This window comes from Emys orbicularis, chromosome 20 (genome assembly GCF_028017835.1).
Source record: "Emys orbicularis isolate rEmyOrb1 chromosome 20, rEmyOrb1.hap1, whole genome shotgun sequence".
Lineage (NCBI taxonomy): Eukaryota > Metazoa > Chordata > Testudines > Emydidae > Emys > Emys orbicularis.
In genome coordinates, this window is record NC_088702.1 from 7,260,979 (window position 1) to 7,288,549 (window position 27,571).

Below are 27,571 nucleotides of genomic sequence, written 5' to 3' on the forward strand. Positions count from 1 at the left end.
CTAAAACCGCTCCTTTGGTTCACTAAATTTTCTCCTTTTTGGCAGTGTATCTTGACTAGAGGAGAGTTCGTACTGATGAACCTACCAAGAGAAAATACAGACTGCATTTCAGTTCCCTGTATTTCACAAACCATGGCTCTTTCAGTTGTGTTAGGTATCTTAACATGGAAAAAGAACTTCATAACAAGAATCAACTATATGAAACATAAAGCGGTGCAAAGAATATCCAATCCTTACAATGACATTTGTGCTCAGGATTGCAAAGCTTGGGATAATATTTTGATAGTAATCAGTTAAAATGCAAGAACTTTCTCATGCACTATTGAAAGGAGGTTAAAAGTTATTTATGATCTAAGGGTAAAGGCTCCTTTGTGACGCTGCTTCAAATGCAAGTAAAATTTTCTCAGAAGTTCCACTTTAACATCTAAAGCTAATGTTAAGTAGTACTGCACATCATCAACCTGTCAAGACACAGGGTTTGATTCTGATTACACTTACATTAGTTTTCACTCATTTAACTCCACTGACTTCAATGGAGTTACTTCTGGTTTATTTAAGTATAAAATAAGACCAGAATTTGGCCCTCAGTCTTTACTTAACTTGTTGTGTTCTTTCTTATCTAGAGTAATTATGTTTGTATATCTTTAACCTTAAATAGTAATAATAATGAAAGGTTTTTTCACAGACAAATACAGAAGTAGTAACTATGTATTTATTTCCCTTTCTTATTCTGTATACCCAATAACAAAAATACTGAATGAGGTTTTGGGGTGGGATTAGAGAATGCTCATTTAAAACTGGTATAGTGATAAACAGCATCTTGAAAAATCACCAGACCTTTTTGTTTTATATTATGTATTTTATTTTCCATTTAGAGATATTCAATGCTTGTCACCAAATGCACAAATATAACAACAAATCCTTTTGCTTTCTGCATGCAACTTTAAAACTTACAAGTTTTTCAGACTCAGACCAATTTCTCTTCTGGGTTTCTTTAGAACACTTAGCTACTAAACGATTTTTGCAATGTTCCTGAGCCTGATTTTCACCAACCTTTACAGAAAGAAATTAACTATTAGTTTTAGAAGAAGACTGCAGACAGCTACAAAGCAGCACACTGTGGATGCTATTGCTGTTCCCTAACCTGTGTTAAAAATTAATGAAGAGCTTTTCAGACTTGGGACAGGGAAGGCATGATTTTTCTTTGCCTTGACATGTAATTTCCTCTCTTGACTGTAAATGATGAAGGCTACTTCTTTATTTACTGAGACTGGCAGCATTTGTCCCAGAAGTCTTATGAGGAAAAGTAACCCATATACAAGAGCTATACAGGGGACCAAGGGTGAAGAGCCATGCAGGCATATGGCGTCAAGTATCAGGGGGTAGCCGTGTTAGTCTGTATCTACAAAAACAACAAGGAGTCTGGTGGCACCTTAAAGACTAACAGATTTATTTGGGCATAAGCTTTCGTGGGTAAAAACCTCACTTCTTCAGATGCATAGAGTGAAAGTTACAGATGCAGGCATTATATACTGACACATGGAGAGCAGGGAGTTACTTTGCAAGTGGAGAACCAGTGTTGACAGGGCCAATTCAATCAGGGTGGATGTAGTCCACTCCCAATAATAGATGAGGAGGTGTCAATTCCAGGAGAGGAAAAGCTGCTTCTGTAATGAGCCAGCCACTCCCAGTCCCTATTCAAGCCCAGATTAATGGTTTTAAATTTGCAAATGAATTTTAGTTCTGCTGTTTCTCTTTGAAGTCTGTTTCTGAAGTTTTTTTGTTCAATGATAGTGACTTTTAAATCTGTAATAGAATGACCAGGGAGATTGAAGTGTTCACTTACTGGTTTATGTATGTTACCATTCCTGATGTCCGATTTGTGTCCATTTATTCTTTTGTGGAGGGACTGTCCGGTTTGGCCAATGTACATGGCAGAGGGGCATTGCTGGCACATGATGGCATATATAACATTAGTGGATGTGCAGGTGAATGAGCCCTTGATGGTGTGGCTGATGTGGTTGGGTCCTCTGATGGTGTCAAGGACAATAACAGAACACCACTGGCCATCACATACAGCCCCCAGCTAAAACCTCTCCAGCGCATTATCCACGATCTACAACCTATCCTGGAAAATGATCCCTCACTCTCACAGACCTTGGGAGGCAGGCCAGTCCTCGCTTACAGACAACCCCCCAACCTGAAGCAAATACTCACCAGCAACTACACACCACACCACAGAAACACCAACCCAGGAACCAATCCCTGTAGCAAACCTCGTTGCCTACTCTGTCCCCATATCTACTCTGGTGACACCATCAGAGGACCCAACCACATCAGCCACACCATCAAGGGCTCATTCACCTGCACATCCACTAATGTTATATATGCCATCATGTGCCAGCAATGCCCCTCTGCCATGTACATTGGCCAAACCGGACAGTCCCTCCGCTAAAGAATAAATGGACACAAATCGGACATCAGGAATGGTAACATACATAAGCCAGTAAGTGAACACTTCAATCTCCCTGGTCATTCTATTACAGATTTAAAAGTCACTATCATTGAACAAAAAAACTTCAGAAACAGACTTCAAAGAGAAACAGCAGAACTAAAATTCATTTGCAAATTTAACACCATTAATCTGGGCTTGAATAGGGACTGGGAGTGGCTGGCTCATTACAGAAGCAGCTTTTCCTCTCCTGGAATTGACACCTCCTCATCTATTATTGGGAGTGGACTACATCCACCCTGATTGAATTGGCCCTGTCAACACTGGTTCTCCACTTGCAAAGTAACTCCCTGCTCTCCATGTGTCAGTATATAATGCCTGCATCTGTAACTTTCACTCTATGCATCTGAAGAAGTGAGGTTTTTACCCACGAAAGCTTATGCGCAAATAAATCTGTTAGTCTTTAAGGTGCCACCAGACTCCTTGTTGTTCATGCAGGCATATGTATGTACCCCCTGTCCACTGTGGAAAGCGTTTCTATACCAGCCCCATAAGGCCAGAGCAGAAGGCTGCAAGGGACTCCGGCCAGTAAAGGGGCCAAAGAATCCATGTTTACATGGATCAAGTGTCCCCCTAAACCTTACAAACTGGTGCAGGGGACTAAGGATACTATTTCAGCCCATAGGCTCATAGCCACTGAGAGAGGAAGGGCACATGGACCACAGAGCAGCCCTGTACTGCCCCTGGGCTGAAAGTGGCTTGAGGTTTTCACCCCCAAAACTCCTCCTGTTCCACTTCTGTAAAGCCCAGATACTCAGGTGCCATGTAGGTGGAGTAGATTTCAAAAATTTAGCTACCACACATAAGCATGAATAAGCAAGTAATAATGGATTTTTCAAGATACGTACAAATCACACATCTGTGAGTAGAATTCTGGCCCAGTATTTTATAAGAGATATGAAACAATACACTGGATTAAGTTCTCGTCTAGCATAGGTCCACTGCAGCACATGGAATTAGGCTGGCAGAGAACATGGCCAAGAAAAGAATACAAATAAATCCTCACGAATCCCTCTGAAACTATACAATTAAAAACCAAACACTAAAGTAATTTTTAGAACTAGGCATTCACTTTTTGACATTAGGAATACAAAAGTGTTGTTCATATTCCTAAAATAAAAAGAGCTAAAAATACCAAAACTCTGAAGTGAATCCTGGTCCCAAAGAAGTCAATGGGACCGGAATTTCAATCCTGCACTGTACATTGTATTTAAGCACATTATTTCATTCTGTATTTGGAATGGAGTTTAAAAAAAAAAAAAAAAGCTACTGACTGTGTTGATCTGAAATATTTTTCCACTTCTTGTCCTGCCCTCTGACACATCAAGTTCAGATGTCTTAATTGCTAACTGATCAACCTAAAATGGAAAATTAGTATTATTTCAAAATAAGAATTTTTAGGATTAAGAGGCAAATTAGGACACAAAGGGCTCAATCCTGCAAGATGCCAAGTGCTTGTTTGCCCCAATCCATCACAGTACTTAAGCACGTGCTTAACTTTAAGCAGAAGTAGTCCTATTGAAGGCATGTGCGTAAGTACCACTGCCTGAATCAGTGCCTCAATTTTTTTCAGTTATAGTCAGTCCCTGGCTATTACCAAGGGGTCAATTTGCATTTGAGCCTCAAGGATCTGTAACAGAAGTACTCCTATTCTGTATTTACATGTTACTACTCTCAGAGTTGTTTTCAGAGAGTACAATAAGAATGGTCATTATTACAATACCCAGATTTACCTTAGGCTTCCATCAACATTTAAAAGCAGAGATTTCTACCGAAGCTAAATGACTATTATAGATGTCACATTAATTTAATAAAATTAAAGCCAAATAAAACAAAAATTTTGCCAGATGGTTCTAAGTGGTTGTTGATGGGAGTTCCCGTACATTAATTAATTGCTCAAGAGGTCTCAAAATTCAAAATGTTAGTTTGAATAATAAAGAAATTTCACAAAACCCTAGGAAAAGTATTTTAAGAGTAAGTCTGGAAGAGAATATAGCTTTTATACCTGAGAATTAGAAACAGGTTTATTCTGGCTTTCTTCAGACCTCGTAAGTTCATTTTCTTCACAAGTTAAACTTAATTCTGTGAAAGGTTTGTTAAAACAAGTTCTAATATTAAATTAACTGCATTTTTACATTTTTGTTTTCAGACATCAGCATGATATGCATCTAATAAATGTGACAGCCAGGATAGCCAGGCACTTGGAAAAGGCTCTATTCTCCCATCTGTGCATGGAAGTAACTATTAACATTAGTGGGAATTACTGTGCCTCATGTCTTTAGCTCACTGGGCCTCATTTTCATTTACATGAAAGCCCCTTTACACTGACAGTAAAGGGGCATTAGTATAAATGAGAATCAGGCTCACTATATCCTGTTATTGCAAACAGGCATGTAAAGAGACATACTTATGTCTATGTAACACAGATTTATATAAAATGCCCTTAAAATCTGTGGGCTTGATTCTGCAAACTTGTAAGTAGTCCTTACTAACAGTCCCAATGAATTCACTCACATTAATAAGGACTAACTGAAAGATTAAGCATTACAGATCGGGCCCTGGGTCTTGTTACAGTCAGACTGTTGAAAACTCATGACCAGAGCTGACAAATTTCTGCTGAACTGATTTCATGATTAAAATGTTAGAGCTAAAAACCCTGCTCCTATCGACTGAAATGGAAGCAGGATTTGGCCCTTATGCTATGTGCCAAGAATTCTGCATCACAAATTTGCAATAACAGGTAGTTGTCTGTTTTACTTCTGTAATGTTTCAGGGGGGAAAGTATTTTTTTAGATAAAATCTCAAGTGATGTAGTCTCTTCTATTCTAAATATTTAACCTATTTTAACTGATAAGATATAAATAGAGCAAAGCAAAAATTCAGAACAGAAAAATGAAAAGTGCATTTGACAACAGCATGCAAAACTTCGTAAAATAAACCAGTGACATAAAAGAAAGGCATAGCAAATATATTACTAGTATTGTTGTGGGTTGAGCTTAACCTTGTTATAATCAGGGCAGATTATAACAAGGTTAATCTCTCTCTCTCTAGAGAGAGAGAGAGAGAGAGAGAGAGGGGGGGGGGGGGCGGCTCTAGGCACCAGCAAAACAAGCTGGTGCTTGGGGCGGCACATTTTTAGGGGCGGCATGGCCGGCGCCAGAAAGCCGCCCCTAAAAATGTGCCCCGGCCGCCCTAGCTCACCTCCGCTGCTGCCGCTCGCGCGCCACTGCTCGCCCTCCCAGGCTCTCAAACCTGGGAGGGAGGGGGAGATCCCGAGCGGCCGCGGCCCGCGAAATAGCTGATTCGCGCGCCGCTGCTCACCCTCCCTCCCAGGTTTGAGAGCCTGGGAGGGAGGGGGAGAATCCGAGTGGCCGCGGCGCACGCGCCTCTTCTCCCCCTCCCTCCTAGGCTTGAGAGCCTGGGGGGAGGAGGCAGGGCTGGGGATTTGGGGAAGGGGCGGAGCTGAGGCGGGGCCGGGGTAAGAAAAAAACGGGAGGGGGGGGTGGCCAAAATTGTTTCTGCTTGGGGCGGCAAAAATCCTAGAGCCGGCCCTGGAGGGGGGGGGGGGGGAGAGGGAGAGAGAGAGAGAGAAAAAAAAAAACAGTTGCACCAATCAAAACCTGAGTCCTTACATTTGAAACCCTTGGCCCACATGATTCAGCTTCTACTCAATTTTTTTCCATTTGCCTGTGTTTTGGGTGCTACTGCTGTTGTTTCAGCCACCTGGACGAAAGTTGGTGGTTATGCCCTGATTATAACAAGGTTAAGCTCAACCCACAACAATACTAGTAATATATTTGCTATGCCTTTCTTTTATGTCACTGGTTTATTTTACGAAGTTTTGCATGCTGTTGTCAAATGCACTTTTTATTTTTCTGTTCTGAATTTTTGCTGTGCTCTATTTATATCTTATCAGTTAAAATAGGTTAAATATTTAGAATAGAAGAGAGAGAGAGAGAGAGAGAGAAGTAGCAAGAAAGCCAAGCAGACAGTACAGAAGTGTTGGTAATGTGGCCCGAAGAGAAAGCTATGAGAAAAATCTTTTGGCAAATAGAGTGCTGGCTGGAAAGGCAAGTTTTGAACAGAAAGCAAAAGAATTGTCTCCTGCTGTTTAATTCCTACTGAGTTCAGGGAAACAGGACTTTATGTATAATGTTTGTAAATACACAAGATTGTATCAAGAAAATCCGGGGCTCTATAATCAATTTCTTCTCCTAATGGAAACAACATATAGGGCTCTGAACTTTGGCTATCCTGTGGATCAAAAGGGATAATAGTGTGTGTAAAACGGAGTGTAGTACTATATGTTACATAGTCTACTTCTCATTTCAGCAACATAGGAACCAGGTGGCAAGAGCTGAGCTGTCCTGAACTGTATACTTATTACCTCCAACTTTTACAGATGTATTTGCATTTTTCTGAACTTCCATTTTATTATCTGCCACAAAATCTTCCTATATAAAAAAGGAAAAAGAAAGAAGATATAAAATTTAAAAGTACTGGATTCTCAATGGAATAAAAATAATCATATAAAAACATTGAACTGAACTAATTAGATTTGGCCCTAAACTGCTAGGAGGAGGGCCCGGGTCTTCAATCATGGCATTGTGTAATTATTAACACAAAACCTTAGCTTAGTGATCAGGACACCCACCATCCACCCAAAATCTTAAAACATGTAAATAGGAAGTTAAGGGAATTTTTCTTATATTCCTTGCCACTTTTATATTGCCTACAAAACTGCCAATAACACACTCCAACACTCCATGAGATATTCACTTCCATCTGCAACTGATACCAATCTGTATTCAGCTTAAAACTTTAATGGCAACCTCTTACACTCAAGTATCAACAGTTGGGCACATGTGATGTCATACATTCCATGCCTGTGGGAAGTTAATCTGCCTTGGTTTTTGCTAAGGTTGCTGTCAAATAAAAACTTTGGTGCAACTTTAAATATGGCACAGCTATCTTTCCACAAAAAAAAGTTTAGTCTGTGCTCAGGATTACAAATAATAATTCCTCACGTTTAGGCCCCAATCTTGCAAATGGTTATGGATGTGAATAACATTATTAATGTGACTAGTTCATTAAGTTCACTTATGTTAATCATATGCATAAGTGTTGGCAGGATCAATGCCCTTATATAGCAAGGAAATCCAGTTAGACACTTAATCTCCCACCTACTACTACGATGCTGCACAAAATTTACCAATGCTAGTAACACTATATATCAGTTTAGGATATAAAATGAAGAATAACTTGTTCAATTAAAATAACTGGGGAGATGATTTATAGACATAATATAACTGAGTTGGAATTTATCCAGAACCCCATGACTATCATGTACTCCCTTCCATTTTATGAAACATTGCATGGGATTTCATACTAAAGATACTGCAGCCCATCAGCACCATCATGTCGCAGTAGTTCAATGTAGATCTCTATTACGAAAATAAAAATAAACTGATTGCTCCGGTCTGAGCAGTAAAATTAAGAAGAGAAAAAATCTAAACGACTATATGTAATTTTATTTGAATATCTTTGGCAACTGAATGTTTTATTAAAACTTTGCAGTAGTGGACAATATAAATGGTTACTGACTCTTTTCAAGAGAGTTCAAATTGTAAAACATTTTAAATATAAATAGCATGTAGCAACGCCTGAGTCCTTACATTTATTTGCTGGTTCTGTTCTTCTGAATTATCTTTGTCCAGTCTGATTAATTGCGTAGGCACCTTAGAGTCCCCTTGCTTTAGCACGTTTTTATCAATATTTTCCATTCGTTCTCTCTCAGTTGTCACTTTAACTTTCAGCATATGAAAAGGGGTTGGCACCTCACCCACATTTAGGTAAATAGGCTCCCCCTCAAATATCATTGTGTCAGAATTACCCTCTTTAAAACCAGGAGGCTGGTAATCAGGTGGTGTAACTGCAGAAAATAATTCATGAAATATACTGTTATATGCTGAAGTGTGTTCTTAGTCTTGGGAAAAAATGTTTTACAAGTATCTGAATGAAACAGATTTTTTTCCCTTTGAACAAAGAGTGTTACTCCAAAACACAGTCTTTTTATTTATTTTTGTTCCATTTTTTATATTCCATATTCAGTTTGTATTAAATAAAACCTATTTTTCTATACAATAGAAAAGAATCTGATTAGAACATTTAATATGCACAAAAAGATAACCTTGAAAAAAAAATTACTGGTATAAAACTGTGATATATTTAAAAAAATTAAGTTACAAAAGCCATTTAAGTGGTATACAAAACTAGGTCTAACTTTCCCATCAAGAGTTTGGTCCTTGTTTAAACCTTTGAAATACACTCCTGCGTTTTCCTTAATAAAAATGCATCATGTTCAGAATGCTTGTATGAAATTTTCATACAGTCAAATTTCTCTCAGTTTTAATTCCAAATGAACATAATGAGTTGCAGTTTTTAAATATCTAAGGTGAAATCTTGACACCACTAAAGTCATTGGGAAATCTCCCAATGATTTCAATATGGCCAAGATTTTACCCCAAGAACTCTGAAAATCCAGGACTATGCAGAGGTAAACACATATGAGAAAGCTAACATATGTTTAGCTTTAACATTCATAAAAATTATATAAAATGCTGTTTCAATCATTTAAAAGTATTTATTTATACACTAGATAAATCAAGATAATGTGGAAACAGTACCTTCATCATAATAAAAAAGCTTCATAGTCAAGCAGATATCATTAGGTAACGGGCCCAGATTCTGCATCAGAACATAAATCTTACGAATGAGGAGGATACTTGCTTTCTTGGTGTCTGTACATGTGATGTTGGAATCATTTCCTTTATTCTTACTAGGGATGAACAAAGTATTCAGAGCTTTTATGGGAACAAAATTGTTTCTAATGTTATAAATATACCGTTAATTACTTATAAGTTACTATAAATATTTCAGGCTAGTGAATATCACACTATTAGCTATGTAAATCTTCATAAAGTAAACTAGACTTGTGCATTCTCAGCACATTTTAGGATCAAGTCCTAAATCAGGGGCTTCAACTAGTTATGAAACCAACTACTGTACTTTATTAGAGAGAAAAGGCGGGTGAAAGAATATCTTTTATTGGACCAACTTCTGTTGGAGAGAGTGACAAGCTTTTGAGCCACACAGAGCTCTTCTTCAGGTCAGGGAAAGGTACTCTGAATCAGTGTCACAGCAAAATGCAAGGTGGAACAAATTGCTTAGCATGACTAGTTAGCACATATTCTAAGGGACCAAAGTAGAGTGACCGATCTATAGTCATCGGACAAAAAAGGTGGTGTTAGTGGGTTACAGACTGTTGTAATAAGCCATAAATCCAGTGTCTCTGTTCAGTCCATGATTTTTAGCAGAGAGTTATGAATTTAAGCTCCCAGGCTCATCTTTTGAAAGAGTTGTGCAGTTTCCTTTGAGGATTAGAACAGATAGGTCAGAAAGCACTTATTTAACACAAATCTCCCAGTGCTCTCCCCCCAGGACACAAGCTGCTCATTCATTTAACATACTTGGTCCCTGGTCCTCCAAAGACTTCACATATGCTGAACTTTACGAACTATGAGTAGTCCCATTCAAGTCAATAGCACTATTCACAGTGCATAAGGTTAAGTATGTGTGTATATATCTGCAGGATTGGAGTCTTGAAATGTACCAGTTTCTTTCTCTTTAATATTGGAGGGTAAGAGTTTTTCAAACAATATTTATAGTACAGTATGAGTGTAATTGTAGCCATGTCGGTCCCAGGTTATGAGAGTGATAAGGTGGGTGAGGTAATAGCTTTTATTGGACCAACTTCTGTGGATGAAAGCGACATGCTTTCGAGCCACAGAGAGCTCCGGAGAAACCTGGACAGTACTATACAACACCTGGACTTCATCAGTTTACCAAGACCACCCCTCACTGGAGCTGAATTTGCTGTACTCTCCAAGGGACTGAACTTCTGCCCCACCACAGCACCTGATACAATACTAACATGTGGAGAACTAGAAGAATTCTTCCACCGTCGTCTCAAAGAATTCTTTCACAACAGTGATGACACCATTCACAATTACCATGTCCCCACTGACAATCATAAGAAAAAAGCATTATGACTAGACACGATAGAGCAGATCACACTCTTGATAATTACATTGATCGCTTTAGGGAAAAAATTGACTATGAAATCTTTAACAAACATCACATCCACCACAATCTCTCCACAGCCAAGAGGACAACTATACAGTCCCTGAAATCTAACAACCAGATACTGATCAAACCAGCAGACAAAGGGGGCCCCATCATAGTTCTCAACCATGATGACTACATTAACGAGGCCAGCCAATAACTCTCCAACACCATCTACTATGAAGAAATCAGAGAGGACCACCCTACACTACAATTTACTCAGGAAAAGACGGTTACTCACCGTTGTAACTGTTGTTCTTCGAGATGTGTTGCTCATATCCATTCCAATTAGGTGTGCGTGCGCCGCGTGCACGATCGTCGGAGAAATTTTCTACCCTAGCAACACCCGGTGGGTCGGCTGTGGAGCCCCCTGGAGTGGCGCCTTCATGGCGCTGGATATATACACCAGCCGACCCAGCGCCCCCTCAGTTCCTTCTTGCCGGCTACTCCGACAGTGGGGAAGGGGGGCATGTTTGGAATGGATATGAGCAACACATCTCAAAGAACAACAGTTACAATGGTGAGTAACCGTCTTTTCTTCTTCGAGTGCTTGCTCATATCGATTCCAATTAGGTGACTCCCAAGCCCTACCTAGGCGGTGGGGTCGGAGTGAGACGTTGCTGTGTGCAAAACCGCTGATCCGAATGCAGCATCGTCTTTGGATTGCTGTACCAGCGCATAGTGAGCGGCGAATGTGTGGACTGATGACCAAACTGCAGCTCTACAAATGGCCTGGATCGGAACGTGAGCCAGGAAGGCAGTCGAGGAGGCCTGTGCCCTCGTGGAGTGAGCGATGAGGCGTGGCGTCTGGACACCGGCCAGATCGTAGCAAGCACGAATACAGGACGTGATCCAAGAGGACAGGCACTGTGAGGAGACCGGTGAGCCTTTCATCCGGTCGGCCACTGCAACAAAGAGTTGCGTCATCTTCCTAAACAGCTTTGTAAGGTCAAGATAGAAAGCCAGGGCCCTGCGTACGTCCAAGGAGTGCATACGCTGGTCTTGCCGGGTAGCGTGTGGCTTAGGATGGAAGACCGGGAGAAATATATCCTTGTTCACATGAAAAGGTGAAACTACCTTGGGAAGAAAGGCAGGGTGGGGGCGAAGCTGCACCTTGTCCTTATGGAACACAGTGTATGGAGGCTCAGACGTCAGCGCCCTGAGTTCAGAAACGCGCCTTGCTGAAGTGATGGCTACAAGGAAGGCTGTTTTCCAAGATAGGTACAGGAGTGAACAGGTAGCTAATGGCTCGAACGGAGGCCCTGTAAGCTTTGAGAGAACCAGGTTAAGATCCCACATTGGAACGGGCTGGCGTTGCTGTGGGTACAGTCGGTCTAAGCCCTTGAGGAATCTAACGACCATCAGGTTAGAGAAAACGGAGGAAGCGAGTTCTCCTGGGTGGAACGCCGAAATAGCGGCTAGGTGAACCCTGACCGAAGAGATCGCCAAGCCCTGCTGTTTTAGGGATAGGAGATATTCAAGTATAAGAGGAATAGGCGCCTGCAAGGGGGGCGTGTCTCGCTGCTCGCACCAACAGGAGAACCGCTTCCACTTGGCCAAGTATGTGGTTCGAGTAGAGGGCTTTCTACTTCCCAGCAGAATCTGTTGGACGGGATGCGAGCATTGCCGCTCTGTCCGATTCAGCCATGGAGCATCCACGCTGTGAGGTGGAGAGATTGTAGGTCGGAGTGACATAGTCGGCCATGGTCCTGAGAGATCAGATCTGGGTGCAAGGGAAGCGTGATCGGTGTTTGGACCGATAGCTCCAGAAGCGTGATGTACCAGTGCTGCCTTGGCCAAGCTGGCGCGACCAGAATCACCCGTGCCTGGTCCCTGCGTAGCTTGAGCAGTACCCTGTGGACCAGTGGAAATGGAGGAAAGGCGTAGAACAGGTGGTCCTTCCACGTTAGAAGGAACGCGTCCAACAGGGAGCCCGGAGATCGCCCTTGGAGGGAGCAGAACACGTGGCACTTCCTGTTGGCTCGAGATGCGAACAGGTCGACCCGGGGAAATCCCCACCTCTGGAAGACAGAATAGATGATGTCTGGGCGAATCGACCATTCGTGCGTCTGGAAGGACCTGCTGAGACGGTCCGCTAGCGTGTTCTGGACTCCAGGAAGGAACGATGCCGCGAGATGTATCGAGTGGGCGATGCAGAATTCCCACAGACGGATGGCCTCTTGGCATAGAAGCGACGACCGGGCTCCTCCTTGTTTGTTGATGTAAAACATGGCCGTGGTGTTGTCGGTGAGAACTAACACGCAACGGCCCCGCAGAAGACTGAGAAATGCCTGACAGGCCAAGCGCACCGCCATCAGCTCTCGAACATTGATGTGCAGGGCTAGTTGAGGTGGGGTCCACTGTCCCTGGGTCTGGTGCTCCCCAAGGTGAGCGCCCCAACCTAGAGAGGAGGCGTCCGTGACCAGATGCAGGGAGGGTTGAGGGGCGTGGAACGGCACTCCTGCGCAAACCGCCTTGCGGTCCAGCCACCAGGTGAGAGAGGTTAGGACCGAGGTCGGGATCGTGACCACCATGTTTAGGCTGTGTTGATGAGGGCGGTATATTGATGATACCCAGGTCTGGAGTGGGCGAAGTCGAAGTCTGGCGTGCCTGGTTACATAAGTGCAGGAGGCCATGTGACCCAATAGGGCGAGGCACGTCCTTATTGTGGTAATCGGAAAGGCCCTGAGCCCTTGAATGATGCTCGTGACGGTATGGAAGCGATTGTCTGGTAGAAGAGCTTGAGCGAGTCTGGAGTCTAGGACCGCCCCGATAAATTCTATCCTCTGGGTTGGCCCTAGAGTGGACTTCTCTTTGTTGAGCAGAATGCCCAAATCGTGTAATGTTTGAACTATCACGTGGATGTGAGCTTGAACTTGCTCTCTCGAGCGGCCGCGTACCAGCCAGTTGTCTAAGTACGGGAACACCTGTATTCCTTGTCGACGAAGGTGTGCTGCCATTTTGTGAACACCCTCGGAGCCGCGGACAAGCCGAAGGGAAGGACCGCAAATTGGTAGTGCACCTTGTTTACAACAAATCGAAGGAAGCGCCTGTGTGGAGGGTAAATCGCTATATGGAAATATGCGTCCTTCATGTCGAGGGCGGTGAACCAGTCTCCAGGATCCAGGGAAGGGATAATGGTCCCCAAGGAGACCATGCAGAACTTCAACTTTACTATGAATTTGTTGAGTCCGCGTAAGTCTAAAATGGGTCGCAGACCCCCTTTTGACTTGGAGATCAGGAAGTAGCGGGAATAAAACCCCTGCCCCTTAACTCTGGTGGCACCTCCTCTATGGCCCCCAGAGATAGGAGGCGAAAACCCTCCTGTATAAGGAGATGCTCGTGAGAAGGGTCCCTGAAGAGGGACGGGGAGGGGGGGTGGGAGGGAGGGGACGAGGAAAATTGGATAGCGTAACCCCTGTCCACTGTGCGAAGGACCCAACGGTCTGATGTTATGAGGGACCAAGCACGGTGGAAACGGGCGAGGCGATTCCGAAAGGAGGGAGATGGATCCTGGGTAATAGCTGGGGCGCCGTCCTCGACCGCACCTTCAAAAGTTTTGCCTAGGGCCTGAAGGTGGCCTAGGCTGGCCCTGGTTCTGACCGGGTTGAGGGCCGGTCGACCTCCGCCTACCACCTCGACCCTGCCTTCTGGTGAAGTCCTGCCTTGGACGAGGCGGGGGAGGGTAGAACCTTTGAGGCTGGGGCCTAAAGGGTCTGCGCTGGGGCCCTGGGACATGCATCCCCAGGGAACGCATGATCGTTCTCGAGTCTTTAAGGCTCTGCAGTCGAGAGTCCGTCTTTTCTGAGAACAGCCCCTGGCCCTCGAACGGTAAATCCTGCAGGGTCTGCTGCAGTTCTGGCGGCAAGCCAGAGACCTGGAGCCAGGAGACCCGCCGCATGGCGATACCTGACGCCAGCGTCCTGGCAGCCGAGTCCGCTATGTCCAGGGAGGCTTGTAAGGAGGTCCTCGCCACCTTCTTACCCTCCTCCACTAATGCCCCGAACTCTTCCCTTGAGTCCTGAGGAACCAACTCTTTGAACTTCCCCATGGAGTTCCATGAATTAAAGTTGTAGCGGCTCAAGAGCGCCTGCTGGTTCGCCGCTCTGAGCTGCAGCCCTCCTGCCGAGTACACCTTACGCCCGAACAAATCGAAGCGCTTCGCGTCCTTCGACTTGGGCGCTGCAGCTTGCTGTCCGTGACGCTCTCTCGCGTTCACCGATGACACCACTAGTGAACACGGCGGGGGATGGGTATATAAGTACTCATAGTCCTTGGAAGGGACGAAGTACTTTCTTTCCACCCCTCTGGCTGTGGGTGGAATGGAGGCCGGCGTTTGCCATATTGTAGTGGCATTAGCCTGAATCGTACGAATCAGCGGTAATGCCACCCAGGATGGGGCATCCGCCGACAGGATGCTCACCACCGGGTCCTGTACCTCTACTATCTCCTCCGCCTGGAGGTCCATGTTACGTGCCACCCTACGTAATAGATCTTGGTGGGCACGAAGATCTATTGGGGGCGGGCCTGAGGCTGTCGTGCCCGCCACCGCCTCATCCGGGGAAGACGAGGAGGATGCCTCAGGGGGCAATGGGTCTAACGGAGGGTCCTGTTCCAGGGGCCCCTGAAGCGGAGCATCGCCTGCTCCTGGGTCCAGGGCCTGAGGTGGTGTAGGGACGGGAGCCTCCATGCCCCCTGGGGGAGGACGGGAGATGGTGGCCTCCGGGACTCTGGGCTCAGAGCGTGCTGAGCGAGAGGCTGATGGTGGAGCCCCTTGAGCCTGATGATACGCCCAGGGGGTCCAGAACGACCAATGCATAGGTCCCTGCGCAGGGTCCTCTGCCGTCTCCTGCCAGTGGCCCAAGTCAGCCGCGGCCGCCTGACCCTGAGGAGGGTATGCTGATCTCGAGGCCCCGTCAGATGATCGAGACGCCGACCTCGAGGGCCAAGGCGGTGCCGAACGCGTAGGAACCGGCTCGGTACCATACGGTGCCGATCGGTGCAGGACCGCAGGCGATCGGTCCCTGTGCGGTGCTGGTGAGCGGTAACGGGACCGGGATCGGTGCCGGTGACCATGTCGGTGCCGAGATCCGGATCTGGACCTAGATGACGACGACCGCGAGTAGACGTGGTACCAGGAGCGGCCCCTCGAACTGGAGCGGCGCTTGTACCGGTGCCGAGAACTGCGCCTCGAGTCAGATCGGTACCGATGATCGTGACGGTGCTGAGACGTAGACCGGTGCCGTGAAGATGATCTGGGCCGCGAGTACGACCGGTGCCGAGGTGACAGTCGGCGCCGGGACTGCAAGCGGCGCCGGGACCTGCTCCGAGACCTGGAGCGGTGCCGTGAGTCCACGTCCGGAGACAGCGGGCGTACCAGGGCAGACTTGCCCCTGGATTGCACTGCGCGAGGGGCCGCCGGTGCCGGTGGTTGGGACGGCACTGGCTCCGTGAGAGCGATAAGGTCTCTCGCCGTTGCGAAGGTCTCCGGGGTAGACGGGAGACAAGGCTCCACCGCCGACCGAGGTGGTGATCCAGTCCGCACCGGACTCAACGGCCGCGGTGCCGGAGTCGACGGTGTAGCAGGCACTTGCTTCTGGCGCTCCAAAGGCAGACGCGGCTCAACCCCCGGCACCGGGGGAGCCGGCGTCTGCAGGACAGCAGTCTCCTGCACCTTGCGGGACTTCTTGTGTCCTGGAGACAGGGAACGGCGCCGAGGCCCCTGTGGCAGACGCGGTGCCAAAGGAGGCCGGTGCCGTGAGGCCTTGTCCGAGTCTGCCCACTGTGCAGTACCGGTCGGTGCCGGAGGGGCGCTGCGCACCGAGGTGCTTGGTGCCGGGGCCGGGCGCGCCGAGGGAGGATCCGGGCTAAGTGCCGCCTCCATGAGGAGCTGCCTAAGCCTAAAGTCCCGCTCCTTTTTAGTTCTCAGTCTGAAGGCCTTACAGATCTTGCACTTATCTGTCTGATGGGACTCTCCTAGACACTTCAGACACGAGTCGTGCGGATCACTTGTAGGCATAGGCTTAGTGCAGGACGCGCACAGCTTAAAGCCAGGAGCCTTGGGCATGAGCCCGGCTATGCGCGGGGGGGAAAGGAGGGAGAACGACCCCCTTAACCCCCGGTAACTATTTACAACTATTTAAAACTAATACGAATAACTATCTAACACTATTACAGAACTATAACTACAACTATCTACAGAATAACCGAATAAGCTAGGGAGAGTGGAGAACAGCTATGCCGCGCTCCACAGTTCCAACGACCGTCAGGGGCGGTAAGAAGGAACTGAGGGGGCGCTGGGTCGGCTGGTGTATATATCCAGCGCCATGAAGGCGCCACTCCAGGGGGCTCCACAGCCGACCCACCGGGTGTTGCTAGGGTAGAAAATTTCTCCGACGATCGTGCACGCAGCGCGCGCACACCTAATTGGAATCGATATGAGCAAGCACTCAAAGAAGAACTTAAGGATATCATCAAATCAAATGAGAAACTCATCCCCCACAAACCCAGTCCAGGGACCTTCTGCATGCTTCCCAAGATACACACACAAGGGACCCCAGGCAGACCATATCAGGACCCATAGAAACCATCCTCAAACCAGGAACAGCCATGGGTACTAGGATGGCTTCTCAAAATTCCAGCTTCTTCATGGGCCATCCTGAAGAAGAATTTCTGGACAGCTGCACCACAAAACCAATGATGTACCTAAGATGGATCAATGATATTTTCATCCTCTGGTTAGATGGCTTAAACTCCACCACAACTCCAACAACCACCACCCATCCATTAAACCAGGGGCAGGCAAACTTTTTGGCCTGAGGGCCGCATCGGGTTTCGTAAATTGTATGGAGGGCCAGTTAGGGGAGGGGGTCGTGGCCCAGCCCCCACCTCCTATCTGCCCCCCCGGGACTCCTGCCCCATCCAACCCCCCCGTTCCCTGATGGCCCCTCTGGGACCCCTGCCCCATCAACACACCCCCACTCCCTGTCCCCTGACTGCCCCCGGACCGCCACTGCCCCATCCAACACCTCCTCTCATTCCTGACGGGCCCCCCAGGACCCCTGCCCCATCCAACCACCCCTTCTCCCTGTCCCCTGACTGCCCCCGGAACCCCTGCCCCTGACTGCCCCCTGCCACCCCATCCAATATTTTTGGATGTTTTCTACATTTTCAAATATATTGATTTCAGTTACAACAGAATACAAAGTGTACAGTGCTCACTTAATATTTATTTTTGATTACAAGTATTTGCACTGTAAAAAAACAAAAGAAATAGTATTTTGCAATTCACCTAATACAAGTACTGTAGTGCAATCTCTTTACCCTGAAAGTTGAACTTACAAATGTAAAATTATGTACAAAATAAACTGCATTGAAAAATAAAACAAACAATGTAAAATTTTAGAGTCTGCAAGTCCATTCAGTCCTACTTCTTGTTAAGCCAATTGCTCAGACAAACAAGTTTGTTTACATTTGCAGGAGATAATGCTGTCAGTTTCTTGTTTACAATGTCACCTGAAAGTGAGAACAGGCATTCTCATGGCACTGTCATAGCCAGCGTCACAAGATATTTACGTGCCAGATGTTCTAAAGATTCAAAGGTCCCTTCATGCTTCAACCACCATTCCAGGGTACATGCGTCCATGCTGATGTCGGGTTCTACTCAATAACAATCCAAAGCAGTGTGGACCGACGCATGTTCATTTTCATTATCTGAGTCAGATGCCACAAGCAGACGGTTGATTTCTTTTTTTGGTGGCTCGGGTTCTGTAGTTTCTGCCTCAAAGTGTTGCTCTTTTAAAACTTCTGAAAGCATGCTCCACACCCGTTCCGATCAGATTTTGGAAGGCACTCGAGATTCTTAAAGCTTAGATCGAGTGCTGTAGCTATCTTTAGAAATATCACATTGGTACCTTCTTTGCGTTTTGTCAAATCTGCAGCGAAAGTGTTCTTAAAATGAACCATATGTGCTGGGTCATCACCCGAGACTGCTATAACATGAAATATATGGCAGAATGCAGGTAAAACAGAACAGGGGACATACAATTCTCCCCGAAGGAGTTCAGTCACAAATTTAATTAACGCATTATTTTTTTAACTAGTGTCATCAGCATGGAAGCATGTCCTCTGAAATGGTGGCCGAAGCACAAAGGGGCAAACAAATGTTTAGCATATCTGGCACGTAAATACCTTGCAATGCCGGCTACAAAAGTAGGCGATTGCCAGCAGATCGAGGGAAAGTGATTATTCCCCTCTATTCGGCCGGCACTGGTGAGGCCACATCTGGAGTATTGTGACTAGTTTTGGGCCCCCCCACTAGAGAAAAGATGTGGACAAATTGGAGAGTCCAACAGAGAGCAACAAAAATGACTAGGGGTCTGGGGCACATGACTTATGAGGAGAGGCTGAGGGAACTGGGCTTATTTAGTCTGCAGAAGAGAAGAGTGAGGGGGGATTTGATAGCAGCCTTCAGCTACCTAAAGGGGGGGTTCCAAACAGGGCCGGCTCCAGGCACCAGCGTAGCAAGCAGGTGCCTGGGGCAGCCAATGAAGAGGGGGGTGGCACGTCCGGCGACAGTTCGGCGGCAGGGCTGTCACTCCCTCTCGGAGCGAAAGACCTGCCGCCGAATTGCCGCCGATCGCGATTGCGGCTTTTTTTTTTTTTTTTTTTTTTTTGTGCTTGGGGTGGCAAAAACGCTAGAGCCGGCCCTGGTTCCAAAGAGGATGAAGCTCGGCTGTTCTCAGTGGTGGCAGATGACAGAACAAGGAGCAATGGTCTCAAATTGCAGTGGGGGAGGTTTAGGTTGGATATTAGGAAAAACTATTTCACTAGGAGCGTGGTGAAGCACTGGAATGGGTTACCTAGGGAGGTGGTAGAATCTCCATCCTTAGAGGTTTTTAAGGCCCAGCTTGACAAAGCCCTGGCTGGGATGAGTTAGTTGGGGTTGGTCCTGCTTTGAGCAGGGAGTTGGACTAGATGACCTCCTGAGATCTCTTCCTGTCCTAATCTTCTGTGATTCTAAGAAGAGGGCTGCATTATCTCCTCTAAATGTAAACAAACTTGTTTGTCTTAGCGACTGGCTGAACAAGAAGGAGGACTGAGTGGACCTGTAGGCTCTGAAGTTTTACATCAGGGGTCGGCAACCTACGGCACGCGTGCCAAAGGTGGCACGCGAGCTGATTTTTGATGGCACGCGGCGGCGGGCTGAGCCACTCAGCCCACCGCCACTCTGGGGTTTCTGCCAGCCGGGGTCCCACCGCCGGTTCCACTCAGCGCCCGCTGCTGGCCTGGGTGAAGGAACCCCAGGCTGGCAGTGGGCTGAGACCCCGGCTGGCAGGAGCCGGCGGCTGGAACCCCAGAGCAGCAGCGGGCTGAGCCGCTCAGTCGCTGCTCTGGGGTTCCGGCTGCTGGCCCCTTGCCAGTCGGGGTCCCCGCCGCAGCCCCACTCACCTTGCTTCCGGTTGGAGTTCCAGCGCAGGCCCCCTGCCAGACAGGGTCCAGGCCTCCGGCCCTACTCAGCCCTACCAGCCGCCAGCTCCACTCACCTCAGCTGCCGACCTGGGATTCCAACCACTGACCTCCTGCCAGCCGGTTAACAACTGATCACTCAGAAGCTTGTGTGCAGCTTAAAGTATCCAAATATGTGCCAGACATTGGAAAACTCAGCAAGGAAAAGCAAGGGCAAGGATCACACTAAACTGATAAGATCTGCGTTTTAATTTAATTTTAAATAAAGCTTCTGAAACATTTTGAAAACCTTGTTTACTTTACATATAACTGTAGTTTGGTTATATAATATATAGACTTATAGAGAGACCTTCTAAAAAACGTTAAAATGTATCACTGGCACGCGAAGCCTTAAATTAGAGTGTATAAATGAAGACTCGGCACACCACTTCTGAAAGGTTTCCGACCCCTGTTTTACATTGTTTTGTTTTTGTACACTTTTTGATTTCAGTTACAACACAGAATACAATATATATGAAAATGCAGAAAAACATCCAAAACATTTAATAAATTTAAATTGGTATTCTATTGTTTTACAGTGTGATTAAAACTGCGATTAATCGCGATTAATTTTTTGGAGTTAACTGCGATTGACAGCCCTACTTTCTACATTTTTAATTATTTGTCTTAATATAGGCAAATTCCTAAATCTAGACAGCACTTTTTAAAAAGTACTAACCCCAAACCATCTGTGTGTGTGCACACTTGTGTAGGGGAAACCAGAAAGGGCAGATAGAGGGCACTGTGAAATCTGTACATTAACTAGAGTACTAAGTAATATATCCTGCTAAAATGATAATGTACCTTCAAGATTGGTACAGCTGGAAAGTATGTTTCCTTACTGAACTTCATCTTAAGATTCAGCTTCCAAAATCAAACAACAGATAAAAAATTATACCAATATGTTAGCTCAACCTGTTATAGAAAGATATTGTTAATTGCATAGCAGAGAAAAACCAGGAGGACAATACCTGGTGAAATCCATTACCGGCCCATTGTTGGTGTATTTGAATTTGAACTGATAACATTCTGTAACTGTCTAAACACAAAACACAGTAATTATGGATCTAACACATACAGTATCAATTGTTAAGAAGTGAAATACGATATTGTTTCTTATTTTCGGAAATATACTAGCCTTGCATGCTTTTTAAACTGATGTCTACATGTCAAGCAAAAGTTATAATCCATCATTACAATGACATTTCCATGGATTATAGCAGTGGTTCTCAATCTATTTATCATTGTGGGCCGCAGTGTTACCTGGGCCACAGGTTGAGAACCACAGCGCCCCCATCCCCTCCAAACCCACCCAGCAGACCCCTATGCCCAACACCCCAGCCTGCCTACAGACCCCTCCACAGAGTAGGACCAGCAGCAGACCCCAGGCGTGGGGCCGCAGGGCAGCCCCTACCCCGCCACACGGCAGCCCTGAGCCGGGCAGCAGGACAGCCCCAAGCCTGGATCCCACCAGACGGAGCCGGGCAGGGCAGCCCTGAAACTGGACCCCGCTATGTGGGGCAGGGCAGCCCCGTCCCTGGACTCCACTATGCAGGGCAGAGCAGCCAGGACCCCAGGCAGGGGGGCCAGGACCCCAGGCTCGGCCGGGCAGCCATGCCTCTGGACCCCATCGCACCAGGCGATGGGGCAGCCTGCACCCCCGACACCACAGGCCAAGCGGCCTTTAGCACACAGCTGGGCCACAGCTGCGTGCTAACGGGGCCACATGCAGCACACAGATTGAATACCACTGGATTATAGCTTTCTAATGTCATAATGATTCATTCTGACTTTTTTTATGCACGGCTTATTTATACAATTGTTGTTGCCATCAAATGAAATCAATGTCAGTAGTCTCTTCCAGCCACCATATATTATAAGAAAAAACACAAGTATGAGCTGAAGTTTTTTAAAGAAAATTTTTAGTTCAAATTAGTCCCTGTCCAAAAATGTCATATACACCATACAGAGCTAGGGTGACACCTAGTGGCTAGTAAAATTACGTTTTGCTTGAAAGAATTCATGGAATTTACTATATAGAATAAGAAAGAAACTCCTCTTATAGGCAGTTAATTACATAATTGTTCACTGTGAGGTTTTTTGCACTTTCCTTTGAAGTGTCTGGTGCTGGTTACTGTCAGAGACAAGATACTGGACTAAATATCAGGTATGGCAATTCTTGTGTTACGATATAACTTCTTTAGATAAATAATAGTGTGAATTTGGACCAAATGTGAAATATTCTATATGCCGGTATATGCAAATTTTAATGTGAATGTTACTATCAGCAGTCAACCTTAAATATTATACTAAACTTACCTGAGGGTCTTCTGCATGAGTGTAGACCTATATTTTAAAAATAAATAATATAAATATGAGAATAAATAAAATAAATACAGTGTATATAAATACACTTATTTTGAAAGCTGTGTAAACATTTTAAAGATACTTACTGCTAGGACAACCATTCTTAGCTGTTCAAAATGTAATTAAGGAAAGAAAAACAATAAATTAAGTGTAACCTATAAAATAATCCTGCATACCAATTTATAGTACAGATTCAAAAAAACAAAATAACAAGTGGAAATTAGGGCCCTGGTTTAGGAAAGCATGTTTACATCCATCTCTATGTAACAAAGCATATATGCATGTGCTTAACTTTAAGCAGACGCTTAAGTACCATTGACTTCAGTGCTTTGCTGAATCAGGGCATTAGAAATTTTTCCAAAGTCATATCTCAGACATCTAGTGCCAAATCCTCAGATGGTATAAACTGGGCAGAAGTCTTTACCATCAAGACTTATGGGCCACATCCTGTGAGTTGCTGAGCACCTGGAATTGCCATTAATTTTCACATCTGGCTAAATTGCAGTTATTTTGTAAACAGTAGCCCCAAAACCACAAGAGGCAGCTATTAGAAATATACAAATACACAACGTTACAGTATATTAAAATATAACAAAATTATGCTGGAAGACTTACATATTTTTTCTGCAAAGCATCATAGCATCCTAACATCCTGTAAAAATCAAATAATATTGTCTATTACTAATTACCATTTTGATTTGCTTCTGATTACATAAAAATTCCTACAAAACAAAACAAAAAATCATGTCAAACCAACCTGGTAGCTTTCTTTGATAGGGTAACAAGCCTTGTGGATGGGGGGGAAGCAGTAGACGTGGTATATCTTGACCTTCTCATAAACTAGGGAAATGCAACCTAGATGGAGGTACTATGAGGTGGGTGCAAAACTGGTTGGAAAACTGTTCCCAGTTTTCAGAGTAGTTATCAGTGGTTCACAGTCAGGCTGGAAGGCCATAATGAGGGGGTCCCGCAGGGATCAGTTCTGGGTCCAGTTCTGTTCAATATCTTCATCATGATTTAGATAATGGCATACAGAGTACACTTATAAAGTTTGTGAACGATACCAAGCTGGGAGAGGTTGCAAGTGCTTTGGAGGATAGGATTAAAATTCAAAATGATCTGGACAAACTGGAGAAATGGTCTGAAGTAAATAGGATGAAATTCAATAAGGACAAATGCAAAGTACTCCATTTAGAAGGAACAATCAGTTGCACACATACGAAATGGGAAATGACTGCCTTGGAAGGAATAATGCGGAAAGGGATCTGGGGGTCATAGTGGATCACAAGCTAAATATGAGTCAACAGTGTAACGCTGTTGCAAAAAAAGCGAACATCACTCTGGGATGTATTAGCAGGAGTGTTCTAAGCAAGACATGAGAAGTAATTCTTCTGCTCTACTCCGCTCTGATTAGGCCTCAGCTGGAGTATTGTGTCCAATTCTGGGCACCACATTTCAGGAAGGATGTGGGTAAACTGGAGAGAGTCCAGAGAAGAGCAACAAAAATGATTAAAGGTCTAGAAAACATGACCTATGAGGGAAGATTGAAAACATTGGGTTTGTTTAGTCTGGAAAAGAGAAGACTGAGAGGGGACATGATAACAGTTTTCAAGTATGTAAAAAACAAGTTGTTACAAGGAGGAGGAAGAAAATTTGTTTTTCTTAACCTCTGAGGATAGGACATGAAACAATGGGCTTAAATTGCAGCAAGGGAGGTTTAGGTTGGACATTAAGAAAAACTTCCTAACTGGAAGGGTGGTTAAACACTGGAATAAATTGCCTAGGGAGATTGTGGAATCTCCATCATTGGAGATTTTTAAGAGTAGGTTAGACAAACACCTGTCAGGGATGGTCTAGATAATACTCAGTCCTGCCACAAGTGCAGGGGACTGGACTAGATGACCTCTTGAGGTCCCTTCCAGTTCTATGATTCTATGAAAATGAAATTCTTGTGTTTATACTTCTTAATTTTATACAATACAATTTTATATAATGAAATACAGAAGTAAAACAATGCTTATTCCATTAGTTTTGTCTTTTTATTTGTATTAATAGACATAATTAACTATAATGTTTGCAACATCCAAAAACATACCAGTCTCTTTACAGAACAAGTACAAATTTAATTAAATTGTATGCCTGCCAGTATCAAACACTTTCTAACATGTGTTCATAAATCAGTTGATGAGTTTAACTATTTCACTTAAGTCTATGCATCTTTTAAGCACAAAACCAATATAGTTTTTAGTCTTGGTATGTTTATTTAAAAGCTTTTGCATATTTTTTACGTAAAATGTAATTAAAGAGATACCAAAATATATAAGTAGCCAAGAACTCATCAATTTACCATACACTTTACCATAACCCAATGAAACATTAGAAGAAAAGAATAAGAACCAGTCTTACACAATATATACAAGATGCTTACTAATACATATTCAGCTACAGATTTTTAAAAACTGAACTCTTCTTTTTTGTCAAGCTTGAGAACATAATCCTCAAATTTAAAAGTTAGAAAAATACAATAGATGTAATGTTAATGAAAATATTGTGTCCGAACCTCGACCACTAAAGAATGAGGGCACTTTGGGCAGTCATTTATAACAGTGAAAAGTGAGCATAAAGGACTACTATTCTGATTTGGTAGCATTTTACATCCACATTGTACTGGAAAAAATGACTACAACTCAGAGCAACAAAGAATCAGGTCCTGAGAGAACCGTGAGAACAGGCAAGAATGGATATAGGGAACACATTCTTGGCATGAAAATAATTTTTGCAACAATTTGTTTTACCCCAGTTCAGCAGGATCCTTAAGGATGTGCATAACTTAAAATGTTAGTCATCCTATTGGCTTCAAAAAGACTACTCACATGTTTCAGATCACAAACATGTTTAAATACCTTGCTAATATGAGTCCCAAGATCGTAAATCTTTCCATAAAACCAAATGTGAAAGTTAAGCCCATCACATGGTACTGAAATGTATAAATTCTGATTTTTCAATGTGCAAAGTCTGTATACCAAAACAGTAAATACTAAGCATTAAATACATCAAATGACCAGTACTCACTAACAGTGAGTGAACAATTTTTCTTTGACTAGAGAGCTAATTTTCAGACTTGACATGTTATAATGATGTTATGAATGCTATAGAATCAACATACCATTTCACCAACTGAGTGGACCCAGGACAGTTTTTGTCTTCCCTCAAAATTTTGACACAGAGGTCTGAAACAAACAAACAAATTTTAGTTAGAAAAGTACAGCTACAATACTAAATTACAAATTACTAAATTACAACACTAAAGTACAGATACAACACTAAATTAAGTTAGCTCAAATAAGCTCTCTAAATTTCTTTGTCACAAGAACAGAGAAATATTTTATATCAAAGGAATCTCAGAAACAGCATGTTACCATCTAGATATCTTGTTCCATAGGCACATTCTGGAAAAATTCCTCTTAGGTAAGTAATGCAGGATACTGCTACTGCTAGGAGTCTCTTCACCAATATCAAAGACTGCTGTTCAGTACGTATTTTATTAGGAAATATTACTGCACTCTAAAATTAAAAGAGAAAGAGAGAGGAATTAATCTCCAGTATACAGGGGGGGGGGGGTTATTTTCATTCACTTGCCTTTCAAATATTGAAAACAAATAAAATGTCTTATCTCACTAGCCAAATGTACACAGGTCTACCAATTTTATTTTATTTTATTTTATTTTAATGTTAAAGGAATTAACATGAAGCATTTTTCAACAAATAATCTCCATCCTTCTCTTGTTCACTTCCCTTGTTGAACATCATCACTATCACATTATGATAGCCTCCAATCACGCAAAGAGTAACACTAACTTTTTGCACTGTAAATAGTTCTATTGACTTGAATGTGAAGATTCACTGTGCATAAAGCACATGCTTAACTCTTTGCAGTATCAGGACCTTAGTGTTTAACTGAACCCTGTGATCTTTTACAACTGTGTTCCATGAGACTACTTATGGCAATAAGAACTACTCCTGAATAACATCTTCTGTTTATACAGGAACAAATTATATGAATGTGAAATACTCTTTTCAAGTGTAATTAGCTGCAGAGGTAATTTTGGGCAATAAAACAGTCCTAAAAATAATTACTTTATATTCCTGACTGCTGCAATCAAGTGTGCCAAAAATACACTGAAATAAATGGAACCATACCATAGAATTTCTTTGCATCTGGGCAGTTGCCATATTGTCAGTCTTTTCCTATCTGTTAATAAAATTGGGATGTTAGCATGGTTAGTTTGCACTCTGATGACACATACACATGTAGATCCAGTCCATTCAGTTTTTAAAAACACAGGCCCAGATCTACCAGGGTATTTAGGCTCCTAGGTTCTATTGAAATCAATGCAAGTCAGGAGCCTAAATGCAAACTTTTACTCACATGAACAATTTTTATTCATGTACGTAATCCCATTGATTTAAGTGTGACTGCCTATGTGAATGAGGATCACTCACAGGAGTAAAGATCTACAGTCTTTAGCCTGGTTAATGGTACACACTTCTGCTGATATAACTATGTCAGTTAGGGTGCAATGAACGCAGGCAGAATTCCCTAGCGTAGACGCAGCTATACTGGCAAAACGCACTTTTCCCAATATAGCTTGCTTTGCTCAGGGGAGATGATTTTACTAACGGTACAAAACACAGCTGTGCCGGTGTAGCTGCATCCACACTAGGTGCTGTCTACACTAGAAAATTAGATCAACTCAACTACATCACTCTGGAGTTTGAAAAATCCACACTTGAGTGACACAGTTAAGCCAATCTAGGTCCCTGTGTAGATAGTGCTAGGTTGATGGAAGAATTCTTCAGTGGACCTAGCTATTGTTCCTCAGAGGGGCGCATTACCTATGCCAACAGGAGAACGTCAGCATAAGTAGTATCTATGCCAGTGTTTCTCAACCCGTGTCTTGCTTGCAGCCCAATCAGCACACAGCTGCAGACCATGCAACA

The 27,571-nt window shown here is 44.2% G+C and overlaps 1 protein-coding gene across 1 annotated transcript; it reads right to left on the reverse strand.

Moving 5' to 3' along the window:
- Positions 1-26,803, reverse strand: HORMAD1 (HORMA domain containing 1). The gene is made up of 14 exons (XM_065420375.1): positions 26,771-26,803; positions 25,990-26,134; positions 25,737-25,800; positions 23,186-23,222; positions 22,657-22,677; positions 22,523-22,549; positions 21,175-21,242; positions 9,199-9,350; positions 8,188-8,444; positions 6,900-6,966; positions 4,518-4,594; positions 3,787-3,870; positions 955-1,053; positions 1-81 (listed from the first exon to the last, which is right to left on the reverse strand). Exons 1-14 carry the CDS (start codon positions 26,801-26,803, stop codon positions 1-3), a joined length of 1,212 nt encoding a protein of 403 aa, XP_065276447.1.
- Between the last annotated feature and the right edge of the window lie 768 nt (positions 26,804-27,571).